This window comes from Dermacentor albipictus, chromosome 10 (assembly GCF_038994185.2).
Source record: "Dermacentor albipictus isolate Rhodes 1998 colony chromosome 10, USDA_Dalb.pri_finalv2, whole genome shotgun sequence".
Taxonomy (NCBI): Eukaryota; Metazoa; Arthropoda; class Arachnida; order Ixodida; family Ixodidae; genus Dermacentor; species Dermacentor albipictus.
This window is the reverse complement of record NC_091830.1, coordinates 12440857-12467523: the sequence shown is the minus strand read 5'-3', so window position 1 is coordinate 12467523 and position 26667 is coordinate 12440857. Positions and strand designations below refer to the sequence as shown.

Genomic DNA, 26667 nt, shown 5'->3' with positions numbered 1-26667 from the left:
TGGTACTGCGCATGCGCAGATCTCTACGTCTGTGTCTGCACATGCGCAGTACCGTCGCCCCTCGTTCTTGCGTACGCAAGTCACTTGCGTCCCCTAACCTGAAACTCTGCACCGTGTTAGATTGCAACTGGTGTTGGGGCAACTGTTCGAATTGAGAGCTCACCCCGGGGGGCTTGTTCCTTCGTCGACGACGATTCCAGGCCTACGTGCGGGGCATGTTCGCCCGCGAGGTGGCGGCGGCGCTCCGCGAGATGCGTCGCGTCGAGGCCGAGATACGGCGCCGCGAGGAGCAGGAGCTCGAGCGGCGGCGCATCGAGGCCGAGCGCGCCGAGGCGCAGCTCGCCGAGGACGAGGCCCAGCTGGCCTCCGCCGAGGACATGATGCGGTGAGCTCGCCGCTTTTTCCTTTTTTCTTTTTTTCCTTGAGAGCTTGGGAGTTGTGTACCACGCGGGGGTATTGTCGTTCCGTATAACATATATATATATATATATATATATATATATATATATATATATATATATATATATATATATATATATATATATATATATATATATATATATATATATATATATATATATATATATATATGCTATTAATCTACCACGTTGTTCCATTATAAGTGAGGAAAACAAAGATTTCGCAACTATTTCCCGCTTACCTAAATGCAGCACTGGTGTACGTCGCACGTGTGTTGGCATCCTGTAACTTGGAAAAAACATTTTCAGCGCCTCTGTACGAGGACGGAATTGAAACGTTGGCAACGCAATGCGCACGCACAATGCGAACCCAAACCTGAACTAACCTAACCTGAGCTAACCTAAGCTAACCTTACGTAACGCAACCTAAATGGAACGGTGTTCCAGATAAAATCTCAAAATATATGGAACGGTGTTATACAAGTTGTTTTTTAACTTGTTAATGCACGTAAAAATAAATATCTGAAACTCTGCTCAAGTGATGTAGCCACTGTTATCCAGAACAAGTTCCACGTACCTCCAACTTTTTATCCGGAACATTGTTTCACACATTTATATTCGGTGAGCACATTTACGTACGGGGACGACGTCCTTCGAGGAGAGCAAGTTCGAAATTCTCGCGCTACTAAATCGTAAAGCTCATGCTAGCGCCGACTAATCGATAATCGATTAACTACAAGGCTAAACCTTCACTTGCCCCGCCGTGTCAAGAAGGCGGCACGACCCACTGTCACGGTCAGATTTCTTGTATACGAGCCTCGAAATAATTCAATCGTGAGGCATAGCGCCAGGATCTATAGTGTAAACTCGTGCAAAGGTGCCCCTGTGCTACTTGCCACGTGTGCACTCGACAGAATGTTCTTACCAGCTTTCCTGTGTGTTATCTCTTTGCCTAGTGTTCAAACGAGGCAGGAATACGGGTAAGTCGGCGGGTGCTTGTTCGGTATAGCACGTGTCTGCATGCGCATATAGATCCCCATGCCCACGGCGTAGTTTGCTTGCTGCACCCACACGTACGTAGCAGTGCACACCCTGCCACCTGCTCCTCGCTTACATGTGTGAACGTCTTGCAGCGAAGCTACATACGGGAGTCCCATAGAGTTTCCAACAATAATCACTAGAGGGAACTCTGGCGCTGCCATCGTTCAGCTACCGTGCGGAGGATGGCTGGTGCGTGAATTTGTCTTGTCTTCGTTCTTGTGGCTTCAGACGTGCTTGTGGCTCTGCGAACGCGCGTAATCGCTGCCTAATCACCGGTTTCGATTGTCCGTGCGTCCGCGGTGTAATGGTTTCAATATCGGGCTTCTCTGCTAGAGGTCCTGTGTTCGAATCCTGCTTTCGGACAGTTTTAATGATGTTCATCCACTTGTTTATAAGACAGTATGTACCTTCTTGAAAACGATCAGTTTGTGAAGTCACGAAGCCGTTTCAAGCCAGAAGGAGGAAGTTTAGCCGAAGCCATGTACTATAAGCATCGTTCCTATGCTGGCTTGGGCATCGAAGCGGCATGGTTTCGCGTTCGAACTAACCGAGTTTTTTCTTCACTGTTCCGTTCCTCGCTGGGACTTTCCAGTGCGCTCGAATTATGCAGAAATTCGGATTAACGGGAGTCGATTGTAATGCTGAATACTGGGCTACTTGGCTACTGGCATGATGATTTAAACGTCTCTTGTGGACCTGCCCTGGCTTTAATCAGGTCCGGCGACGCAACCTGCAAACAGTGGGCCCTCATCCCATGAGACCACCTGACTACTGTTCTTGAGCAAAACTACCGAGTCCCATATTGATGTATATCGTCGAAATCAACCTGAGTTTGTATATGCAGTCATTTGCCAACCAACTAGCTCACCAGTGTCTCCTCATCAGGGACATAACTTTGCTTCGCTTCGCCTCCCTCCAAACCTTACTGACAGCATGCTGTGCCCTGTAGCCTTCGTTGTGGTTCCCGAAACACCGTTCCCTTCCTGCAGCCGTCTCATTGTCTCCACGTTACCTCGCCACGTTTGTTTCCGTGGATGTGGGAAGAACTAGAATGGAGCCTAACGCAATGCAATCGAAGCCAAAAATAGTCGGCCCAACACGTGATCGTGTCGCGGCACGTTTTAGCGTCTTCCACCGCCAGCGCACGCGCTCCTCGCGAAAAGGCAACGCGTGCGACAGCTGCACGTAGCTGCCGGACCCGTTGTACCTTTTTCTGACGTTGCACATAAGACAATAAATGTATACGGCACAATATAAACGACTAAAGTTGCGCGAACACATCGGGTGAAGTTGTGCACAGAGCTGTAGGCAAGGCAGTCGGTCATATGTGCCCGTCGAGGGAAACCTACCGCGAACCACAACAGACTAAGCCGAGTCCGCATAGAGCGGGGTCACGTACGTGTTGGGCCGAGTTTTTAGGAGATAAAAAGTGAAGCCGATGTGGGCTTCACGGAGAGTAGGCCTGCCTCATTTTCTAGCATGGAGGAAGGAGCTACACTAGGAGGAATCATCGCGTCACGCTGCCAGCATTGGCAGGGCAACTTTCAGTGAAGTCATTCCCGTTCGCTTTATACCTCGAAAAGTCGGTCCAACATGCGGCCCGTGAAGCAGCGTACTGCCTGAGAGTGTCTGGTTCCCGGTAGTTTCTTTTAAAACAGATTTGCTCGTGTCTGACATGGGAGCACTAAAACCTACCGCTCGCTCTGACGTAGCGTCACGTGTTGGGCCGACCTCTTTGGCTCCAGTCGCGTTGCGCAAATGCTCGCTCGTGGTCGTTTCTGTCCTCCGCGTCTCTTAGTCCGTTTCGTTGGAAGCTTGAGCTGAGGCGACGGTGTCACGTGGTTCGGCGCTGCAGCGCCGCCAAGGAGGAGCTGGCGGCCATCTCCAACCTGGTGGAGAAGAACGTGCTGCGACGCGGCGGCGGCGGCCCGGACTCGTCCTCGCAGCACCAGCAGTCCGAGTGCGTCGACCTGGACGAGATGTTCTCGTTCCTCAGCGAGGTGCACGACCCGCACGCGCAGGCGCAGGAGTACGTCAGCGGCATCACGCAGGAGGTCGACATCATGCTCCAGGAGGCCGAGGCGCACGAGGTACGCACATACGCGCCACTATTGGGCCCGGTACATACGCTATGGAGAGGAGGACCACACCCCTATATATGATGAAGGAGTACTGACACATCTTGCCATCCCCCTTTCCCTTTCCCCTAGTGTACGGCAGCAAACCGGGCTCACTCCTGGTTAACCTCCCTACCTTTCATTTATCATTTGCTCTCTCTCTCTGACACATATTTGACGAGTTGTCCAAACTCTACTACACGCCTGTATCGCAAGTCGAAGGATCGCATTTAGCAAGCATGCAGGTTGAGAAACACTTACAGGGTGCCATAGTTTGGCACCACAGTTGGTCTCTAAATGTCGATCTCCCGGCGTCATCGACATCACCGTGCCGTCGTGACGCAGTGCAAAAATTTGCAGACGTTGCGTGGCAAGAAGGCGAAGTATGATGACGTTGCTCGTAACAAAAAAAAAATAATACACGAGAGTGCCGCGGGCGTTACCCTTGCCGTTGCTCTGGCGCGTGGCACGATGGTGTATCACGACGTCATCACGACGTCATCGTGCATTCAGCTTGTCGGCACAAAAACTAAACTCTTTCTTGCTGCATGCGTTATAGTTAAACTGTTTAGAGGGCTCCAACATGTTCTAGTAGCTTTTGTAAGGTTTAGAGGGTTTGGTGGGCCTTCATTTGACGCAAGAAAGATTACGAGTAGGAAATCTAATGACAGTGTACAACCCACATATAGGCATGCTAACGACCTACAGATGTATCATCCCTTGAAGAATCATTTAAACCGCCAAGGCTATTTTGCTGATGTAAAGATAGTCGCGAGGTTCAAACTGAACTGTACCAATTTGTTAGCGTCAAGTGTATCCACTTCCTTTTCTTCAGGAAGAGTAAATTGTTCGGCTAATTGGTATTGCATTGCTGGTGGGGAAAATTAGCGCTAAAGAAAAAAGACAAGGCACGCGGCAAGGAAAGGCGAAAGCGCTTCTCTTCATCTTCCCTTCCCTATATACGATGAGCAAAACGAGAACAAGGCGAAAGCAGGAGCCAACGTTTCAAAAGTGGACTTTTCTTCAAGGCCTTCAAGAAAACAAGTACACGTGTCGAAACGTTGGCTCCTGCTTCCACCTTGTTCTCGTCTTGCTCATCGTCTTGAACTTCCATCTCCCGCCTTTCCCGCGTTTTCCCTGCTTCTCTATATACGTGCGCTATCTTTTGGTTGCGCTAATTTTTCCCTCATCAGTTCTCTTTCTTTTGCGCCCCCTGTCGGCAACTTGCCGTAGCGTTCGCCGAATTTCAACGCGTATATGCGTGTGCTCCTTCCCTCGAACCGACAGGCTTGCTCGCTGACCCGCCGTGGTTGCTCAGTGGCTACGGTGTTGGGCTGCTGAGCGCGAGGTCGCGGGATCGAATCCCGGCCACGGCACCCGCATTTCGATGGGGCCGAAATGCGAAAACACCCGTGTACTTAGACTTAGGCGCACGTTAAAGAACCCCATGGGTGGTCGGAATTTCCGGAGTCCCTCACTACGGCGTGTCTCATAATCGGAAAGTGCCTTTGGCACGTAAAACCCCTTCATTTAATTGTTTATTTTATTTTAAGGCCTGCTCGCTGGCGTCCACCGACCTGTCGGCCTCCACCGGCGACCTGCAGCACCAGGGCGACGTGGCCGTCACTCCCAGCCCCGTCGTGTCCCCCTCGCCCCCTCCTCCGCCGTCGCCCAGCTTCCTCCAGGAGCGCAGACCTGCCAGCCTGCCGCAGTCCCCGAGCACGCCCAGGGAACTCAACGGTCCCTGCACGATGGTTCCTCCGGAGGTCAGTGACATCGGTCCCACGATCGGAATGGTTTGGCGAGGTTACGTAATCACGCCGCACTCTGTGCGAAGAACTGAAAGGACACGATGTTAAAGCGGAAAGTTGGGCGAGTTTGTATATACATTCATAATGGTAACGGCGCGAAATAAAACGACGACGCAGGGAAAGAACACAGGATGAGCGCTGACTCACAACTAAGTTTACTGAAACACACATCAGGAATATGAGCAAAACGAGAACAAGGTGAAAACAGGAGCCAACGTTTCGACAAGGGGGACTTGTCTTCTTCAAGGCGACATATGCTTTCCTCATTATTCAAAAGACTAGCGCAAAATAACAGGGACACAGACAGAGAAGACGACAGGACGAGCGCTAACGTGGTAGCGTCTTCTCTGTCTGTGTCCCTGTTATGTTGCGCTAGTCTTTTGAATAATGATGACACACCAACTAGCCCAGCTTTCTGCCTTGATGCTTTCTTCGCCACAGTATTTATAGGTGGGGCACATCAGGAATGTAAGCGATCTCAGCAGGAATTGATTTACCTAGACAGCTGGACACGGTATCAGATGCCCTGTATCCACGTGGCCCGGTTGTGCGTTCCTCGATTGACCATGTGATCGCCTGTGTCGCTTATATTCCTTGATGTGTGGGTTTCAGTAAACTTAGTTGTGAGTGGGCGCTTGTCCCGTGTCCCTTTCACTCCATCGTCGTTTTGCTCGCGCTGTTGCCGTTATGAATGAACGAAACGATGTCCTCGCATTCGAGAGCGAACAAGATGCAGTGGCGACGGCAGCCTATAGCGAGCGATTCGCATTGCCTCTGGCAAATGCGCCAGCGCAACTTCTTCGCAACGCGATGATGCGATTTACAATGTGGTTGCAGTCACATTGCGATGTGTATAGAAACTGCTCGTTCGCTGGCATTCGCCATTAAAGAAACGCCAGCGGAGTTCGTCGAATTTTCGAGACATTGTTTTTTGTTTGTCTGGATGGAATGTGATGGCAGCACCGCCCTATCGCCATGATGTCACGCTCCGTAGTTTGCATATTCCCGATAGTATGCATTCAGTGATACCTTACGGTAATACCCGTCAAGACAGTGTGCGTAACCGACAGGGATGTCTTACAGCATCTTGGGTTCCATTTCTAAACAAGGGTTTTTAGTGACGCGCTCGTAGAGGTAATTCATACTTTCAATAAGCACATAACTTGTGCGGAAACTAGCAAGTTGGAGCGAGTTTTCGTGAAAGGGAAGATTGTCATCCACACGACAGTAGCACGAAGCTACAAAGGAAACTGGTTTCTCTGAAATTAAGCTTCGCATGCAGTTGAAGAAAAACTTGTTCTTGTCGGAACCGATCGAACCCCGAAGCCAATGTCACTTCAGGACATTGGTAGCGGGTATTTCTTCAATTTTGGAGCTGTATTTAAAAAGAAACGTAAGCGTTTCAATCAATCAATCAATCAATCAATCAATCAATCAATCAATCAATCAATCACTCAGTTTGCTTGCTAATGAACAAAGCAAGTTTTTCTCATTTGTAGCTTCGTCCTACATGCTTTCTGCTCGTACTTACCGGTGGATGACAATTTTTCCCTTTCGCACTCGTACATAGCAAGTGAAAACGCGCAAAGTAGCCTCCAGAGTACAAATAGTACGGCAATCGGCTTGGATGATTTTAACAGTACTCCTGCTTTCGTGAATGCCTCCGTTCGACCCACACACTTACCTTGACGTTTTTTTCCCCAATGTCAGTTGAAATTTAAAAAAAAAAGCGCTACGTGCTCGTGTTCCTTTTCAGGAGCCCCCTGTACGGCTAAGACACCCGAACAACGAGAGGAGACGAATGACGAACCACGTGGATGCCGATGACACCGACAGAGACATCAGGTACGTTCCCCTCGTCCGTTAGCGCAGAAACAGACACGTAAAACGCGTTTCGGCACGTAACAACCCCGGAAGTCATTCCTTAATTCTACAACGATTCGTTCTCTCCACAACATTTGGGTGGCGGTCTCCGAAATCCTTCCACACAGGACGCCAGACGACGCGCTATCTCAGCTTTTCAATTAATTTCAATTCAGTTCAATTCAATTCACTCTTTATTTTCTCTTAGACAAAGAAGGAGACAGAACTAAAAGCTCGCAAGCTTGACAGAGGCCCTGCACCCTTTATCAACACTTGGCAGTACAGTAGAACAGGCAGAGATTTTCATTTTTCCAAATAAACACTGAAACACGATAACGTATATAACACGCATAACATGTCCAGGGAAAAAACACGGGAAGGCGGGACATGGAAATTCAAGACGATGAGCAAAACGAGAACGAGGTGAAAGCAGGAGCCATCGTTTCGACAAGTGGACTTGTCTTCTTCAAGGCGACATATGCTTTCTATCTTCCTTTTTCCCTCGAACAGTAACGGAATGGAACAGCCTACCCTATAACAAACTTCTTAGCACTAACTCAATAGCGTCTATTCCTATATAATTTTAGTGCTTGTTCTTACGAAATCTCGTTTCAATTTGTATCGTTGTCCAATATTTATTGATTTGCCCGTTGTAGTAATTTTGAATTATGCACTCCTCCTTTTTTTTCTATTACATTTCCTGTGCTTTGAAATTGTGCTTGTGAAACAGTGTTTCAATTTGTGTCTGCCACTCTCTATGCATTATTTAGCGGTGCTTTACTCATTATGCGATTGTACTTTCTATTACATTTTTTCCGGAGCTTTCTTTTTTTTTTTTACTCCTTTGTCAATCTATTGTGTTTTCTTTCTTTGTATGTACCTTTCCCCTCCTGCCTGGGCCTTCTAAGGCCTGCAGTATTCCTAAATAAATAAATAAATAAATAAATAAATAAATAAATAAAAATAAATAAATATGTATGCATAAGCATACGCCGTCTTGAAGAAGACAAGTCCACTTGTCGAAACGATGGCTCCTGCTTTCACCTCGCTCTCGTTTTGCTCATCGTATAACATGCGTGTCACGTGGTGCAACGCGACGGCCTCGGAACTCTCTGCGCAGGCGGCGACAGCGCGTCGAGAAGCAGCTGATCGCCATGGAGGAAGCGGCGGCCGACGGCGACGAGGAGCAGCACCACGACATGATCGAGTTCGCCGAGCGGCACTTCAACGCCCACCTGCGCGACTTCGGCGGCGGCCCGGTGATCCGGACGCTGTCCCGCCGCCGCAAGTCGTCCGGCGAGGTCCTGCCCAAGTACGAGATGGTCACCTACAGCCGCAGCAGCGCCATCCCGACGTCGCACCTGCACATCTACGACCCGGAGAACGTGGCCATCGCCTGTTCCATATTCAAGGTGTGTGCGTGGGGGCCTCTTCCTTCGGGCCCTCCGCGCCTGTCCCGTGTGTTTCCTTCTTCGTCCGGTGTCGTTTGCGCGGTTACGTGATGCGTTCCAATATCTTCCTTCGTTGCTTGGCTGTGGTCCCGATGTTCCCTGTACTTCGTGCAACGGGACGGAGTTTATGTGCAGCAGTTTAACGCTACATATGTCTTCTCGTATCCAAACATTTGAGTGTTTCAGTGTGGCCGAAGAAAGCACATCTACCGGCAGTGTCCGCTGTCGGATGCTCGAGTAAAGGCGTTCGGAGGATATGCGCTGAATAAAGTTTATCGGATGTTCGTAACGATCGAAAACGCGACGTCACTTGTTCGTCCGCAGAACTTTCTGTATCGGTCTTGGAGGTATCATCATCATCATCATCATCATCATCATCATCAGCCTGGTTACGCCCACTGCAGGACAAAGGCCTCTCCCATACTTCTCCAACAACCCCGGTCATGTACTAATTGTGGCCATGTCGTCCCTGCAAACTTCTTAATCTCATCCGCCCACCTAACTTTCTGCCGCCCCCTGCTACGCTTCCCTTCCCTTCCCATCGGTTATCGTCCCTCCTTATTACATGTCCTGCCCGTGCCCATTTCTTTCAGACGTTCTTTCAGACGTTCTTTCAGACTTTCAGATTTCTTTCAGACGGTATGTTCAGACGTTATCCGAACGTCTATCGGATATTCGTTGTGCAAGATACGGACTTTCGGATTTAATCCGGATTTCCGTCGGATATTCGTGGCCCATTGGGGAGTGTCAGTTTTCAGCCGGTCGGGGAACGATTACCGCTTGAGAACTACCGGCGTCGCCGAGCGTTAGAGGCACCGTTCTGTGGTGCTGAGTTCCAGCTAGAGCGCATCAAAGTAAAACTGCAAGGACGAATGTTCGTTGCAGCTCAAAAAAGGTTCCTAACACGTTGTCGTTGAATAAAGACTCGCGAGAGGCTACCATCACTGGGGCCATTCGGTGTTCTGGTATTTCGTAAACGGGAAAGAATCTCAGCCTGTCAGTGAACCATTACCGTTTACAATATACAGGAATCGTGGAGCGTTGGTGGCGTAATACTGTGATGGTGAGTTCACAAAACTAGAATTGCTAGGACAATGTTAGTTGCAACACAGTGTGGCTGTTACTGTGAATGACTTTGTGCCAGTCTACATGTAGAACGCGTCCGCTGTCATCATAATTCTATGTGGCATCAGCTGACGTCGGCGACAGGAGGTGACGTTACCGGCGCTTATACTCACGTCTGTTCCTCCGGTTTTCGACGCTCAGTAAAGAGTGATACGTTTACAAAGAGCCTAAAACTGTTATCCGTACCGTCCACAGCCTGTTGAGTTCAATAGTTCTTGCTTATTTGAGAAAGAAATGAAGAGCGTTGTCTCTACTTACACGGTCGACTCCCGTTAACTTTACTCGGTTAATTCGACTTTGCGCTTAATTCGAACGCACCGGGACGAAAACTCTTAGTCCAAGCCATAAAGCAGGCCGCTTCGGTTGATTCGATCTCCAAAGATCCCCAGCGAAGGCCCCTCATGCGTGCAGGGGTTACAAAAAGCTTGAAAAAAAAAAGAGAAATTCAACAGGCGGTGCTACTCTTTTGTATAGGTGTGAAGCTGTTTTATTTAAATTATTTTTATCTATTAGTTGCTTGCACTTCTTCAGCCTGTGAACACATCCGTCTCCCCTCGTTTTGCATCGTGTCACGCTGAGGCAGCGCTTGAACACGTCGGCGCTTGCCTCACACTGGCTGAGTCGCACTTCAAGAGCAAGAAGCAAAAATATATTGCGGACTACCTTAAGCAATAAAAAAGATTTGAATGCGTTCGTTTTGCCGCCGTCTCGTTAATTCGACATCTCGGATAATTCGACCAAGTCTTGCGGTCCTGCAGGGGTCGCATTAGCGGGAGTCGAGACTGCATACGTGTTCACCGTTTGCTTAATTCCGTACGAAAATCGTTATAGAGAATTGTAGCTTTTCTGTTGAGATCGTGACGCCCGCAGTAGACGTTATGTTGAGGTGCAATTGAAAGTCGCGTTCGATTTCTGCGAGGGAATTCGTTAATTCGACCTCTCGGATAATTCGACCGAATCTGGCGGTCCCGCAGGGGTCGAATTAGATGGAGCCAACTGCATACGTGTTCACCGTTGGCCTGTTTCCGTACGAAAATCGTTATAGAAAATCGTAGCTTTTCTACTGTGACTCCCGCAGTATAGACTTTATGTCGAGGTGCAATCGAACGTCGCGTTCGATTTCTGCGAGGGAATTCAATCGTTGTCTCCTCTCTCTCTTCGTTCTACCGCAGGACCTGTGCAAGTACCTGCGTGCCGATGGGAAGCCCGAGGGCGACGTGCACACCATCCAGAGCATAATCGGCTACGGCATCGAGCGCGAAGAGCTTCGCGACGAGATCCTGGTGCAGCTGGTGCGCCAGTCGACCAACAACCCGAGCCACGAGGCCACCGTGCGGGCCTGGCTGCTCATCGCGCTCAGCGTGGTCTCCTTCAGGCCGTCCAAGGCGTTCTCCAAGGTGGGGCTCTCTCTCGCGATTTATTAACGCGACAGCGTTAAGGAGCTCGTGTCGCAGAAAAGCCGGTGTCGTCGGCGTCGGCGTCGTCGGCGTTGGCCGTGAGCGATAAATCCCAGCAGGCACTTCATGAATAAAAAGCAACTTGCAACATGGGCTGGGTGGGAATCAAACCAGGGTCTCCGGAGTGTAAGACGGAGACTCTACCACTCAGCCACGAGTTGGATGCTTCAAAGCGGTACAAAAGCGTCTCTAGTGAACGCGGTGTTGCCTTAGAAACGAGCTGTTTCTAAGGCTCAGGCGTGCGTCGCTTGCTCAGGCGCACATTTCGTTGCCGCGCCGAACGCGGCGCTTCTCGATGCTCACCGCGTCCGATGCGGGGCGCGTAGTCGCTGCGCCGTAGCCCATTGTCTTACACCCCTTGGCGGGTGGACGGGAACGCTGTCGCGTTCCACTCTTGAAGGCGAAGCTTAAGCGTCCTCCAATTTTTTTATTATGCGTTGCATATTGCAATCACTCAGTTCAGCCCTTGGGCGCGGCCGGGCAGCCACCATTGAGGGTATGAGCCATTGTTCATTGCTGCGCGTCTCATGTGTGGGTCTATTCTCTTTTAAGTTTGCCATGTTTGTTATTAAGTTGCTTCTATTTTTATGCGTTGCATATTGCATTCACTCAGTTCAGCCCTTGGGCGCGGCCGGGCAGTCACCATTGACCTTTAGCGCAACCACGTGACGTGACGTCACGACAGCCGGAGGAAAAGCTGGGCCCCAACTCGCGCAATGTGCAACGCATTCTTGGCTTAACCAAGCTAAGCCTGGCCATTTTTATTTATTTATTTGTAAGATACCTTACAAGGCCCCTACAGGGGGATGGAGTAAGGGGGGCATAGAATCAAGTGCATGTAATCTAGTAACAATAATAATGAAAAGAACACCAGCCAAGTGCACAGCCTAAAAGTCAGAGAAACGTATTAGCTACACAAAGCTGCATATGAGTACAATAAAAAGGATCAATATAAGTTTGTAACAAACGTATAGCAGTGCAAGAAAAATATAGAAAAAATAACACAGAACAGGGAGTGTGATATTAATGGTTAACAAGGGCTAAGCGAATTGAAGTGGCAACTTAATTAGCGCGATAAAAAAACCACAGAGACAAGAAAGGTGGACAGAGACAAGGCGCTTGTCTTTGTCCACCTTTCATGCCTCTGTGTTTTTTTTAAACGCGCTAGGTTACTAACTGCTTCAGTTATGGAAAACCCAGCTAGCCCAGCAGTCAACTCTTCTAGAACTTTCTTGTAACACGAACGAGTAAGAAGGACGTGAAAAGGGATGCTTGTTCCCAGTCGAAAAAAAAAAATCTCAACTCTTTGTAGCATTTCGGGCCGGGCAACTGCCTACCGGAAAATTATGTGGTTGTGTCGCCGTACCAGAACTAAATTTTGTTGTACATGACAGTAATGGCTGTTGTAAGCTCGGCGTCATTGTCTTACCACAAGGCCTGTTTTGTATAGGGATGACAGATAACTGTGTCGTCGCGCCAAAATGGCATGATATATTTTTGTACGTGTGTTCTGGCATATTGTGCCTTCAAAGGGTATTTATTTTTCTGTCGCTCAAACTAAGAAGGCACTATGGCATAGACTCTTCAACAGCTGGGACGCACGCAGCATGGCATGAACCAACTTAGATTCTACCTACACTTCCTCATTGATGCTTGAAGTCCGATAACGTTCCTTTCAATTTTCGTCTACCCCGCATATCAAGCACATAAGCGTTTCTACTGTATACTATAAATCATAAAAAACCTCCTTATTACTCATTCCACAATATTTTTTTTTTCATATAGTGCCTAGCTGTTAGCTGCATGCATTAGTCCTATGGAGCTGTGACAAAGTCGTTGGTTCTATTGTTTCTCAGTGGCTGCAACAGAAGTCGCGCGAGACCAATTTTAATGCAATAGCATTAAGCAGGATGCTCACCGGCCTTCGTTTTTGGTATTGATCCAAAATTTCCGGCGGGCGCCGATCCCGAAGGCAGTGCAATCAAAGGCGCAGGTGGGCCTATCCTTACGCCCTCACACAATACGCGTCTTCGCAAGATTTTTAATGCACTAGCATTATACCGATAAATACTTGCCTTCGGAGATGTAAAAAGTAACTGCCGGGTTGAGCCAACGCCACCTGGTTGAGAGCGACGAAGCAGGCAAGGAGGAGCAGCGCGGGGTGGTGTGACGTCGACAGGCACGTGACAGTACTAGCGGCGGTCGCGCTGGATGGCGCAGTGCTCTCCACCATACTGCACCGTATAAAGGTGGTGCTTCTGATAAAGTGATGTTGATTATTAATCATCGAATCATAAAATGTTATGTGCTGTCGCAATTAGCTCAGGTGTAGCCGGGAAAGCTGCGAGTACTTTTTTTTTTCACATTCCAAGAGCGTAATGGAATAACATATGTGCAGTATAGCTTTCACCATAAGATATACGGCTGCTACAACAGCTTTTGACTACTTGCTTGTCTGCATGCCGATAAAGTTTATTGCAGAGCGTGTGTGTTGACAAAGCACAACGGAAAATACTACAAGGAACATCACAGCACGCCGATATGTACGACAACGTCGTATTGAACGACAGACCTTTCTTTCTACGTCGAATTCAAATGCCGGAACGACTGCTAGGGAGGTATTCTGCTATGTGTTCACGTAGCAGACGTGTCCGTTTCGTCTGCTGTTGAAGGGCTGATTGGTTGGGGGCCCCTGTCTCCTTCTGGCACGTGTCCCAGCCCAGCCAATCAGAAAAATAACTTCAGTCTCAAAAAAAAATGGCTGTGGCTTAGGTAAGGTTAAGCCCAGGATGCGAAGCATACTAGCCTTTATTTTAGTTGTTGAACCACTGTTTAGCCTGGTGAACTGCTGTTGCTTGGCTATATTTGGTTCGGCTAGACGAAGAAACAACTCATGCATTACTTCTTCGCCTTCAAGAGTGGAACGCGACAGCGTTCCCGTCGACCCGCCAAGGGGTGTAAGACAATGGGCTACAGGGCAGCGACTACGCGCCCCGCATTGGACGCGGTGAGCGTCGAGCAAAGCAGCGTTCGGCGCGGCAACGAAATGTGCGCCTGAGCAAGAGACGCACGCCTTAGAAACAGCGCGTTTCTAAGGCAACACCGCATTCACTAGAGGCGCTTTTGTACCGCTTTGAAGCGTTGTACTCGTGGCTCAGTGGTTGCGTCTCCGTCCCACACTCCGGAGACCCTGGTTCGATTCCCACCCAGCCCGTCTTGCAAGAGTTGAGCCAAAGCCACTTCTCCTCTGTCGTGACGTCACGGTGTCACGTGATTTCATGGTCACCGCCGCGCCTGAGGAGCTGGGTTGAGCCCTCGTAATATGCTTCGCATAAAATAACTCAAAGTACTTCAGCGGCAGACGAAATCGACATGTTCAGTAGGTGGACACTTACCAGAATACCACAGCCCCCTGGTGTCGAATTCGAATACCGCAGTAACTCCGGCGGTTTCGCAGTAAATGAGTTCCGAGCTGGAGGGAAACGCTGAAATCGGCTTTCGTCTTTCTTTCTTCTTTTTTTTTTCTCCTTTTTGTCTTTCAGTACATCTATTCCTACCTGAAGAAAAGCGTTATGGAGGATTCTGAGATCGCCGCCTACGCGCAGTACTGCCTCGACAACTTAAGCACGGCGAACGCCATCAATCGCAAGATGCCGCCGTCGACTCTGGAGATAAACGTGAGTACGGTGGTTCCGCGCGTTTGCCTTGCTCGTCAACTTTTGCAAGTGTGACCTGAAGGCCGAGCCCGTCTGGAGTTGGCAGGTGCTGTCATAGTTTTATGCAGATCAGCAAGCAGAAAACAAATAATTTATCTGATGTATACGGGCGAGATATAACGCAAATAACCTAACCTGAATCACAGACGCAGCTAGAGTGATGTTATCCAATGCAGTAATTCGAACCTCACGGACATGTGACGTCATGATGGCGAGTCAGTATACAACTGAATGTAAGTTTGCCTCGTTGTTTTATGTAGTATAAACAAGGTGATTTATTGTTCTTGCAAGTTTTGGCGACACAAGAACAATTGAAAGGAAAGTAAGAATGAAGGTCTAGGGACCAATTGATAAACTACAAACTTCCTTCGATTGCTAATGCGAGCATGTTGCATGGTTTTTTAACCTGTTTCTGAACATTTTCAAGTCTGGCGAGCATTGAAGCCAGTGTACTTTGTTTGACTGCTAAGAGCTTCGAACCCAAGTAATGGAATGCATTTGGAATACGGGTCTTCGACGCGATGCCACCTTGCGTCGACAAGGAAAAGCTGAGAAAAGCACATATTATCTCTGTGCTTAAAAGCGTTGTGTGTGGGAACCTATGAAAAACACCACGTAGCTCACATTAAGCACATAAAAAGACAGTGACTACGTTACCTTGTGTTCAGACGCGCTTTCCTTGGTATTCCCACACATTTGGCTAATCCGCTTTGTGGTTTGGACAGCAGAGTAGCTCGCATTCCCCCCCCCGCCCCCCCCCCCCCCTTTTTTTTTACGCTGATCCAGTCTTGGCGATGGTGTCTTATTTTTCTGGCCTTCGCCAGAACTGGAACGAGCCTTCAGATGCCCGCTATGCGCTTGGCTGTCTATTTTGCCGTCTGCGGCGAGTACTGGAACACAATTTTTTACTCTTGAGTCGATATGGGCAACACGGGACAGACGGCAGACGTTCTGATTTCCCTTAATAAATTACAGTTCGGTCGACACAGAACTGCAGACGAAATGTGCGTGCGCTCTTGCTCTGTCGTCTGTCGCGCTGTTCACTTACAACGGCCGCTCACGCTAGCATAGGGTGAGTCAATGTAAGTTTTCCCCTGCGTTTCGTGCAGGCCGTTCGACTGCGAGAGAACCTGGTGTGCCGCTTTTACTTCATGGACGGCCGTACCAAGGCCATCGACATCCACCCGTCCATCACGGCCGAGGACGCCATCAAGACGCTGGCAACCAAGATCGGACTGCGCTCTCTCGACGGCTGGGCGCTGTACGAGGTTCGTCTGGGACACGGCATCCGACATTTCTTCCATGGCGCTTGGAGCATGTCCTTCGAGATTGTCGGCACGAGCCATAGTTCTCTGAGGCCATGATGTAGGCCGAATTTTGCGAAGGCGCAGCGCAAGGGCTGCTTCTATACTCGGGTGTCCGGCAGTGATTCGCCCGTGTAACAGTCAGGTGGTAGAGACGGGATGAATATGGTTGTAGCTTTAGGTGCCGATACATTTAGAGAATTTATAGGAAATTTGCAGTAAGATGTGATCAGCTAGCGCGAGACAGGGGTAATTCAAGGTCGCTGGGAGATATCTTGCAGTAGACGTTAGATATAGGCTGATGACGATGATGACGGTCAAGACGAAATTTAGCGTCATAGAGCAAACATATAATTACCTAACACCCCTAGGTGTTACAGATCCATCAGCTAACTATACAAATATGTTAGTGTTGCTGCAGATTAAGCAGTGTGTCCGGAGTGTCCTTGGTAGTCACCAGAAATTATACGCATGGTTATATTCGAGCAGATTAAATGAAAAGGGAAAATAACAGTAAATAATTAAGCACAGTTAAGTGTCATATTTTCTTTCGAGTACCTGGTGGATACCATTGTGAGGATTGTTGACAACCTTGCCTTCTATGCACATGCGGATTACATATGATAATTATTCTCTGTTATGCAAGTATGTCGTGCTGTCTCCTTAAATGTACAAATTCCCGACCCGAAATGCGCATCTTCTGTATCGAAAATTTATTTTGCTCGCGCTTTCCTGATGTGTGTTGCACGTAACTTACCAAACGCATTACGCTTACCTGTATTTATTTCTCCTCTGTGTTTGTGCTTAATTATTCCATACCCTCACTCCACACTAGCCCTTTTCCCTTTCCAGTATGCGTGAGGCATTGGAAAGGGACCTCTGGTTTATGCTTTGTTAGTGAACGTCCTTAACTGCAACACAGCCAACCTCGGATTGAAAAGTGAATGACGGGGGAAGGAAAGTGGCGCGCTCTACCTTGTAACGCTACTGCTGTACAGGGAAGGCACCTTAGGGTGTGTGTGTGAAGTGACTGGCCTTGTACGTTTTGTTGCAGTGCACTCCCGACCACGAACACGTCATCAAAGGATTCGAATACCTCGCCGACATTATCTACCAGTGGGAAACGTAAGTGCCGCGCGGGCTGCGTACAATCTCTGGCAACGTCTGAATATAATTTGCTTGTCAGTGTGCACGACTGTTTAGTGTAGGCCGCCCAGACTTTCGCAACATGCAGAAATTGGTGGTAACGAGCAGTTATGCGAAAAACATCACGTAATGCGGGCTATAGCCGGTGATAGCCAACGAATAAAAAGGTTATATGTACGCTGTCTAGTTCCAACACAATTTGTGTAGATCACAAGAAAATGAATTCACCCGTAGGAACGCGTACCATTGCGGTATGAACATCGAGTATAAGATGGCGCGTCGCACATGCAATACGTCGTACTTGATACAAACGAATAAGCAAATATAACAGCAAATTGTGTCTGCTTGACACTGCACTTCCACCTCAAGAACATTACTACAGTGCACATGCGCGCAAGAACAGTATTGTCAGCCGCGAATTCGCGGATGACACCCAGGGCACTGACGTGTGCGCAGTCTCTACTCTGGCAAACAGAATTTGGGCTGCGCCAGCTAATAAGGTTCGCGTATTTCCGCGGTACCAAGCGGTTTCCCATATTCAAAGACCTCTGTTCTCTCAAAGAGATATACACCTTTGGGTCGCTGGTGTTAGGATGCAACCTGAAAAGTCTCGACAAACTTGAATAGTGATCCTGTTATCAGCGCTCAGCCAAAGATAACGTTTTGGCTTGAAACAACGACCTTTTACTTTTCCGATTGACCTAGCCTTTACGTTGGCAGGGCACGGTCATTAAGCTGCGATTGCACTCCGACTGGCTCGGCTCTCTCTCAGAGGTGAAGGACGGGTCCACTGCATTTTCGTGCAAGCCTGGGCAAACACTAAGCGGTAGATTAGTATCGGAATTAAAACGGGAGTTGAATTGTGCTCAGCCCGAGTTACCCCGCAACGTAAGAATGCTCTTACGTTATGCATAGTTTCGTGTTAAAAAATGCGAGCGCGCTTGACGCCGTGGCACTTCTTTACCACAGTGTAGGGGGGTTCCAGCAATACCGATGTGAACCCAAGAAACAGCACAGCTCGCGTCGGTGCTTGGTGGAACCCCCTATACGGTCATCGTGCACCAACTGGCCCTCCAAACCGCACTAATTTACTACAGTATACGCGTTTCGCTGTTGTCCGTTGAGCGAATCTATCTATCTATCTATCTATCTATCTATCTATCTATCTATCTATCTATCTATCTATCTATCTATCTATCTATCTATCTATCTATCTATCTATCTATCTATCTATCTATCTATCTATCTGTCTGTCTATCTATCTATCTATCTATCTATCTATCTATCTATCTATCTATCTATCTATCTATCTATCTATCTATCTATCTATCTATCTATCTATCTATCTCTATCTATCTATCTCTATCTATCTATCTATCTATCTATCTATCTATCTATCTATCTATCTATCTATCTATCTATCTGTCTGTCTGTCTGTCTGTCTGTCTGTCTGTCTGTCTGTCTGTCTGTCTGTCTGTCTATCTATCTATCTATCTATCTATCTATCTATCTATCTATCTATCTATCTATCTATCTATCTATCTATCTATCTATCTATCTATCTATCTATCTATCTGTCTGTCTGTCTGTCTGTCTGTCTGTCTGTCTGTCTATCTATCTATCTATCTATCTATCTATCTATCTATCTATCTATCTATCTATCTATCTATCTATCTATCTATCTATCTATCTAATCTGTCTCTATCTATCTATCTAACCTGTCTATCTAATCTACCTATCTAATGTGTCAGTATATCTCTCCATCTACCTATCTAATCTATCTGATCTGTCTAACCTACCTCTCGCAATCGCCGCCAGGTGTCGGCGCACGTCGGCCACGCTGACCAAGTACACGACCATCTCGAAGAAGGGCCCCACCAAGGCCCTCGGCGGAGGCGAGTGCCGCTTCGTGTTCCGCAAGCGACTCTTCAAGGCGGTGCGCGAGATCCCCCAGGACCCAGTCGAAGTGAGCCTCCTGTACGCACAGGCGGTGCACGACGTTGTCAAGGTGCGTCGCAAGAAAAAAGAAAATGGGGGGGTCTCGATTTTTCCGCGTTCTTTAGAGGGACACCATAGAGAGCTGGGGGCCTATGAGTCTCGCGAAATGTCTCTTCTTTCGTCTTGATTTCAGTTTATTTGGCGAGAAAGAAATGGTTCACTATTAGAGGATAAATGGAAGGAAAACAATTTCTTAGGATTTAGTACCACAGCTACAGTCGTTGCATTAGTGTGGGGTGGTAATTTTCAAAATGTTCCGCATGTTCGGGCTGTTTTTTTTTTTTCTTTATAGAAAGATTCCTCAAAAGTCACGAAACTGAGTCTGAGTTATTTTAGAGCGCTAATTAATCATTGTGACTACTAAGCCGAAGCAGGCACTGTCCTGATTCATTTGTAGATTAACTGATTAATTTAGACATTATTGGAGATATAGGCAACTCTTCCGTCTCCGGTTTCTACACAAGAACAGCGCTTTGTTAAGTGATGATAAAATCAGGTGAAATAAGAGCATGCTGACAATGAAGCAGTTTTCGAATGTCTATGTCGGCAGTCAGTTGAATATATGTAAAAGAAGAACGCAGCAACAAAAACGGCACGTTCTGCAGTTTGTGAAATTGCACACGAGTTAAGCACCGCCAATATAAATGATCGAGAATCAGCAGAGAAACACTGAATAAGTCTCAAGGACATCAGCTGTTGCATTTCGACTACAGGCTCTCTAAATCTCGTGACCTCACGAGAAGCCATAGCACGGGAATTTCAAACCCCCTCATCGCTTTTTGCGCCTTGTGTGACCATGCCCACGGCAAGGTGTACGTTTATGGTCATTTCTAAAGTTTAATTTACGAATTCAAGTTTGACGTATTCCTCTTCCGTGTCCCTTAGAAGGTGCGTGGATCTTCGATCTTTTCGAGTACTGACGCTTGTTCCCCCCCTCCCCCCCCCCCATCGCGCATGCGCACTTGTCGTTCCAGGCGGACAGCTTCCCTGTGGTGGAGAGAGTAGCTCTGCAGCTGGCTGGCCTGCAAGCTCAGGTCTCTGTTGGCGAGCCGTCAGAAATCGAGGAGCTTGACAGGTGACCTCTTTGTTTCTTATTAGTGCAATTAACTAGCAGTGGCAGTGACATACTACTAGTAGTAACAGTACTAGTAGTCGCAGCAGCAGTACGTCGCTCTGCATACAGACTCGCACTATAAAGTAGGGTAGGTGGGGGTAAGTAAGGGTAAGCTTGTATCTATGTAAAAAATGTATGCCGTCTGGTGTTTCTCGAAAAGTGAAGCGAAGTGCTGTATGCTTAGAACTTGTTTTCCTATTAGAAAACGCATTTCTGCTTCGTTTTTTTTTATCTGTGCTTTTTTTCTGTTTTATTCCGGTCTGCACCCTCTCTGTGAAGTTTGTTCGCGGTGACCGAGCGGCGAAACTATGAGCCCGCGAGTTCAAGCGCGTACTCTCGGCCTTCCAGGTATCGGGACGTGGAAAGCTACATCGCTGAGCGCATCAGGGACACGCGTCCCGAGAACGAGTGGATCCAGGCTCTGTGCACCGCCCACAGAGTGAGCCACGCACGTCTTGCTAAACCTGTTGCGCGCTGAACCAATAGCATGCTGTCTATATCATATCTATATGATATATATATATCATATCTATATACATTCTACAAATGTTCTATGTATTACAAATGTTCTACTACAAATGATCTTCAATATTTGTTCGATGTATTACTGACCCTCCCTGTAACGACCCTCAAGTGAGGGTTAACAGTATGACTAAATAAATAAAATAAATAAATATATCATATCATATATCTATATCATATAGATATCATATCTATCTATATATCTATATCATATCTATATCTATATAACAGCATGCTGTCTATACCGACAGCATGCTGTACCCATAGCTTCCCCTGTCTACAGCTTTCTGTACCTTGCTATACCCATAGCTCACCTATGTGTAGCTTAGCCTACTAATACGTTATTATACCTATACTCTGGTTTACTCATCTCTTTGTCTACCAAATCATATTTACAATGGCTTAGTCTACCTACCTACCTACAGCGTGATATGCGCACATTTTACCTAATACAGCTCATTCTACCCATTTACTTACTTTACCTATAGCTTATTCTGCGTGTAGCATTCTGAACTAATAGCTTACTCTACCCAAAGCTTGCTGTACCCACAATTTTACCCATATGGCTTAACCTACCCATAACTTGAAATACTCGCACTTTACATACATGTAGCTTGTTCACAGTTATAAAAGGATACCGATTCTTTGCCGGTGCGCTTATGACCATTTCATGCCTTGAATACACACGCGTACACGCATTTCGAAGAGCCAACAGTCGCTTAGTAGTAGGCAGTCGGTCATAAAACAGTCATTCCTCATCACTTACTCGATAGACCGTTATGCATAATAGCAGCCCGCAGTAAGCAGCTCGGAAAGAGAAAACTGGACAACCGCTGTCTAACAAGCGAAACGTTTCTTGCAAAAGAAACGTGACGCGAATAGTGACGTGAAGAAAACGAAAAAAAAGATAACAGTAAAGTTCCCAATGAAGCTTGAGCTGTGAGACAGCGCTTGTCTCGTCTTCTCATACTGTGTTGTTTACTGCGTGCGGATGTCACGGATAAGTTACAAGTTGCCCGGTTCGCCGTCCTGGTACGTTTCATTGGCGGTTATGTTCGTTGAACGAATGGAAACGTTAGGCTTAGAAAACGAAACTATGCCTTTTTTTTTGTTTGCCGCCGCGAGTAATCGTGCCTGTACTCCTCCTCCTTCTTCTCACCCAGACGTACGGAAGCGGAAAGTCCGAGCTGGTGTGCAAGGTGTGGTACCTGTCCATCGTCATGCAGTACCCGCTGTACGGAACCGCCCTGTTCCCGGTCACCTGCCGGGGCTACCTCACTTACGGTGCGCCTTCCCGCCATTTCCTCGCTCCGTCGATCACTTCGTAGAGTTTGTTTCCGAGCTACACATCTTAGCGGAGTGTTTCTCGAACGGCGGGCCCATGACCCCGGAATGAGTCACGAACCTTTCTTGCGGCGGTCGTAGAGGGTACAACTGTCACTATCACCAATGACGTCGGTGCCTCTTGTCAGCCTTTCACGTCAAGCTTTAAACTGTCCGCTTACTTGTTCGCAATCCTTCGTTTATCGGTGCGAGACGACGACGTTTCACCTGAGAGGTAGCCAAAGGAATGGTGTCACATTTAAAGTGCTGCCCTCAAGGGCTGAGCTACATCATTCTCACCAAAAAAAGGCGATTGAACCAGTCCTTGTTAAATAACATTAACAAGCATTTTGGTCACTATGCTGTGGTTAAAGTACTTTAAATAAATGAAAATGTGAGTGTGTCCATGTCATTTAAGGAATTACATTTTCAGAAGTCTTATAAAGGTGGGGGCTCACGGCTTGTTAGGCAATAAGAAAAACGGTCGCATACTGGAAATTTTTAGAAATATTGCCTTAGCGAAAGTACAGACAAATACCTGAACAAATATAATGAAGGGACGTTCTCACTTGCATTTTAACGATGTGTCATAACGCTATATAACTAAAGGGGGAAAATGACAGCCACAGAAAAGAGCGTATGTTTAGAGCGTATGAGTGTCAGTTATTGTGTTTGAATAGGCATGTCTTTGTTTTTTTTTCAATTTCATACTCGTTGTCCGTTTGCGATGCATGGATGTACCTACGCACCCTGGCTCATTTCACATAAAAATTAACCGGTCTCTTTCAAATGGACGCTCTTTCCTCTGTCTGTCGTTGTTTTTTTTTCACCTTTAGTTCGCGTCTAACGCATCGTTGAATGCATGAACCAACTATCCCTGCAGCAAGTAGTGATTTCTTACGCGCAGTTCCACGACCACGCGCAACTAAGCGTGATGTGTCTTTACTTTCGCGATGATCAACCTGCAGTGATCTGTTCGCTTTGTTGTTGTTTTATTTTACTTCGGAGTAACGACTACTAGGATGTGCTCATTTTGTTTTTACAATCTACTTGTGTCTTCGTCGTCGGAAACGTCGTAAGCACGTCGTCTTTGTGAATCTCTTGATGCTAAATATTGTATGGACCGACACTTGAGTGGATGATTCGGGAAACCTGGCATGGTGGCCAATGGCGACGGCGTGCTGCTGCTGCTGAGCACGAGGTCCGGGGTTCGACTCCCGGTCGCGGAGGCAGCATTTAGATGTGTTTAGAGGAACGCGAAACGTGTTCGTGCATGATCAGGCACACGTTTAAAGAGCCACAGATGGTCAGAACTGGTACGGATCCCAACGCTACGTACGGCCTCTTGTGCAACTTGTACGTATACACCTCCGGGGGCGTGTACAAGCCGTCCTTCGCGGTCTCCAGCCAAGGGGCAGGTCTTACGCCCTCTGGTCACCGTCGTCGTCAATTACGAGAACAGCAGGCGCGTAGATTTGGTGAACACAGGCCTAAGCTCACGATCCACATTTTCAGACATGCGGAAATTCTGCGGTTTGTGCTTAAGACATCTGCAGTCTTCTTCAGTCAGCGTGCAGAATACCCGAGTAGATTTCGTGCCAGCATGATACGCAGCTGTTCTTCTTTTGCGCGGATCAATGATGTACCGACATTGCAATAGACGGTCGGTTAATACAACGTGGTCTGACCACTAGACGTTGGCCTACACAATCGTGGAAAGGGGCGATCGACTGACTTTTTGACTTTAAGAACAAGAAGGAGAAGTTTGTATATTTCGGACAATCATGTACGGATTTTCCCTGCACGCTGGCGAAAAGGCAAATAAATGCCTGACAAATCGCCAGCTACCCATAAGCACAAACACTCAGTGAAAAGAACAGTAAATGAAAAAAAAATTTATCCGACGATTACGATACTCCCTAATGCGAAATTTGAGCGCAGCTCTATACGTGTTTCCATTTCGCGATATTTTGAAGCAAAGAATTTGAGAGAGACATGTAGCAGAGTCGGTAATGGTCGAAAATCTGATCTGCGGATCAAGCGAGCCGGCGTTTATACATGACTCGTCAAAGGTTCCAGTGTGATCGCTGGTGCCGCATGGCTTCCAGAAAGTACTATACAATTCGCATAGCGCATACAATCAGATTAAGAAACAATCTCACACAATAACAACCAAAACAAGCGCGAACGAGACCGACCCAACAGAACCAAACAGGCGCGGGCGAGAGCTTTGGCGCGAGCAGACGATAGTACGAAACGAGCGGATCGGCTGAGACCAGACACGAGTGCGCATCGAGCCGTAAGGAGGGTCCGCATGACACCAGCATCGCGCGCGCACGTCACTGAAGGGGCCGCTCTCATTGGTCTCCGCCATTCGCGGCTCGCGTCCTTCGTCTCCCACTCCAGCGAAGGGGGGCGGAGCTGGTTACGAGGCCGACAACGCCGACGACGACGCGAAACCCAGGAACGGACGCCAAAGAGCTGCGCTCTAAAATGGCGAGCTAACGAACTAAAAGAAAGACGAGCTAACGTTATTTCGTCTATATGTGTGTGTGGAATGCCGCGCGCAGACCACCAGTTGCTGCTGGGCATCAGCTGCGAGGGCGTGCTGCTGGTGAACGCGGACAGCAAGGCCATCCTGAACGCGTACCGCTACTCGGACCTCGAGTCCGTGCTGGTCAACGAGGAGGACCGCCTGGTCACCGTCACGCTGTCCAAGAGCGTGCCGGACCTGCACAAGTGCTACCTGTTCGAGACGCCCCAGCACCAGGAGGTGGCGTCGCTGGTGGCCAGCTACTGGCCGCCGCTGGCCGCCCGCATGAAGCCCTCGTACGAGCTCAACGTCAAGGTGGGCCCAATGCGTCCCTTCTTGAATCGAAGACGCGGAGACCGTTAGAAAATGTCGGCGTTTATCGTAGGCTAATATGAGAGTCGTTATTAGGCGAACCTTTCGTGTATGTTTGCGCGAATGTTAAAAGTGACTGTTACGCAAGCGTAAAGCTAACGATCGTAATGCTTGCAAAAAATGATGTAGAAATGAAATCGTAAATGGAGGTGGGTCGAGGCACGCTGTTCATGTTCGGAGATCGCTTACGTGTGGAGCACACCAATAATGCCTAAATTGGCTTATTTTTTTGTTAATAAATGTATACGCAAGACGTTGGCGCGCCGTAGAGGCGCCAGCTACTATTTTTTTGCAACGTGCAATAAAAAGACGAACGCTGTGGGAAGATTAGCGCCGTAGAAATGCAAAAGCGCTCAAAAACGTATTCCCGCGAGTAGTTTACCAGTGGGGATACAAAAACGCTAGTTCGCAATCCAGGCACGCCAGCTAGAAACGAAGCCCAACGCACACCGTGGAAAAAAATTCACCGTCGATTGTGGTACTTCCCAATTCGAAATTTAAGCGCAGCTGTATACGTGTTTTCATTTCGCGATATAGCGCCTGGCGCGGACAATCTGTCTCGTGCGGCACGTTGCAAACGGGGCGAACTGCAGCAGCCGCAGACAGACCTCCCCGCCGACGCGCGCTACTCTGGCGCCATCTCGTAGCCATCGTCGCCGGGGAGCCCGTCTTGCGCGGCGCTATACGCTTTCCTTCTCACGCTTCCGCCATGCCCTCCTCCTCCGCTTTCCTCCTCGCGCTCTCTCCGCCGTCGCCGTCTTTCATCCCCCTCTGCGCTCCGCGTTCGCTCCTTCACCCTTCGCTCTGCTCGTTCGCTCCGTTACGAGGGACGCCGACGCTCGCTGCAGGAACGCGCGTCGCGCGAAAGCTGAGTAGTGCCTCAAGCAGAAGATGACGTAGGTCGGTGGTGTTGGTTCGTCGCGTTCCACCGCTGCCAGGGCTGACATGCACGCGTTCCTTCGGCTACGGCGACTCCGCGGTGCGTCTCGTATAGAGATGCGAGCTTTCGTCTTGCCGGCTCAGCGCATAGCTGCAACAGAACTGCTTGTTGGCTTAGTTGGTGCTTGCTAAAAGACGTTTTTTTTTTCCGCAAGTTAAAACACACAAAAAGAAGACACATAAGACAAATCGGAAGCAAGATTGTTTGGCCGCTGGGTAACGTAGATTTGTAAACAGCCTGCGCATGCGTTTATGTGTATATGTATTCATGGGTCACAGCCCAAACTAAACCAGTTGGAAGTGCCGCCCGTGTTGTCTTTATGTGCCTTCCTTTTGCGTGTGTTTTAACTTGCGGCAAGAAAACATGTCTTTCAAAGCATAGCTTCGCTTATACACCGACTGACCGCAGTGCGTCG

General features: G+C 48.2%; 1 protein-coding gene across 2 annotated transcripts in view; it reads left to right on the top strand.

Annotated features, from left to right (window-relative positions):
• Window positions 1–26667, top strand: part of Myo81F (Myosin 81F) — a 128520-nt gene that overhangs the window by 77828 nt on the left and 24025 nt on the right. For both annotated transcript variants that reach the window (XM_070527328.1, XM_070527329.1), the window contains 14 exons: window positions 201–385; window positions 3316–3550; window positions 5131–5343; window positions 7145–7233; window positions 8372–8663; window positions 11000–11224; window positions 14827–14961; window positions 16110–16268; window positions 17359–17429; window positions 19269–19458; window positions 20423–20523; window positions 20911–21001; window positions 22248–22368; window positions 24978–25255. In XM_070527328.1, the coding sequence (XP_070383429.1) occupies window positions 201–385; window positions 3316–3550; window positions 5131–5343; window positions 7145–7233; window positions 8372–8663; window positions 11000–11224; window positions 14827–14961; window positions 16110–16268; window positions 17359–17429; window positions 19269–19458; window positions 20423–20523; window positions 20911–21001; window positions 22248–22368; window positions 24978–25255 (2385 nt within the window). The remainder of the gene's footprint in view (window positions 1–200; window positions 386–3315; window positions 3551–5130; window positions 5344–7144; window positions 7234–8371; window positions 8664–10999; window positions 11225–14826; window positions 14962–16109; window positions 16269–17358; window positions 17430–19268; window positions 19459–20422; window positions 20524–20910; window positions 21002–22247; window positions 22369–24977; window positions 25256–26667) is intronic.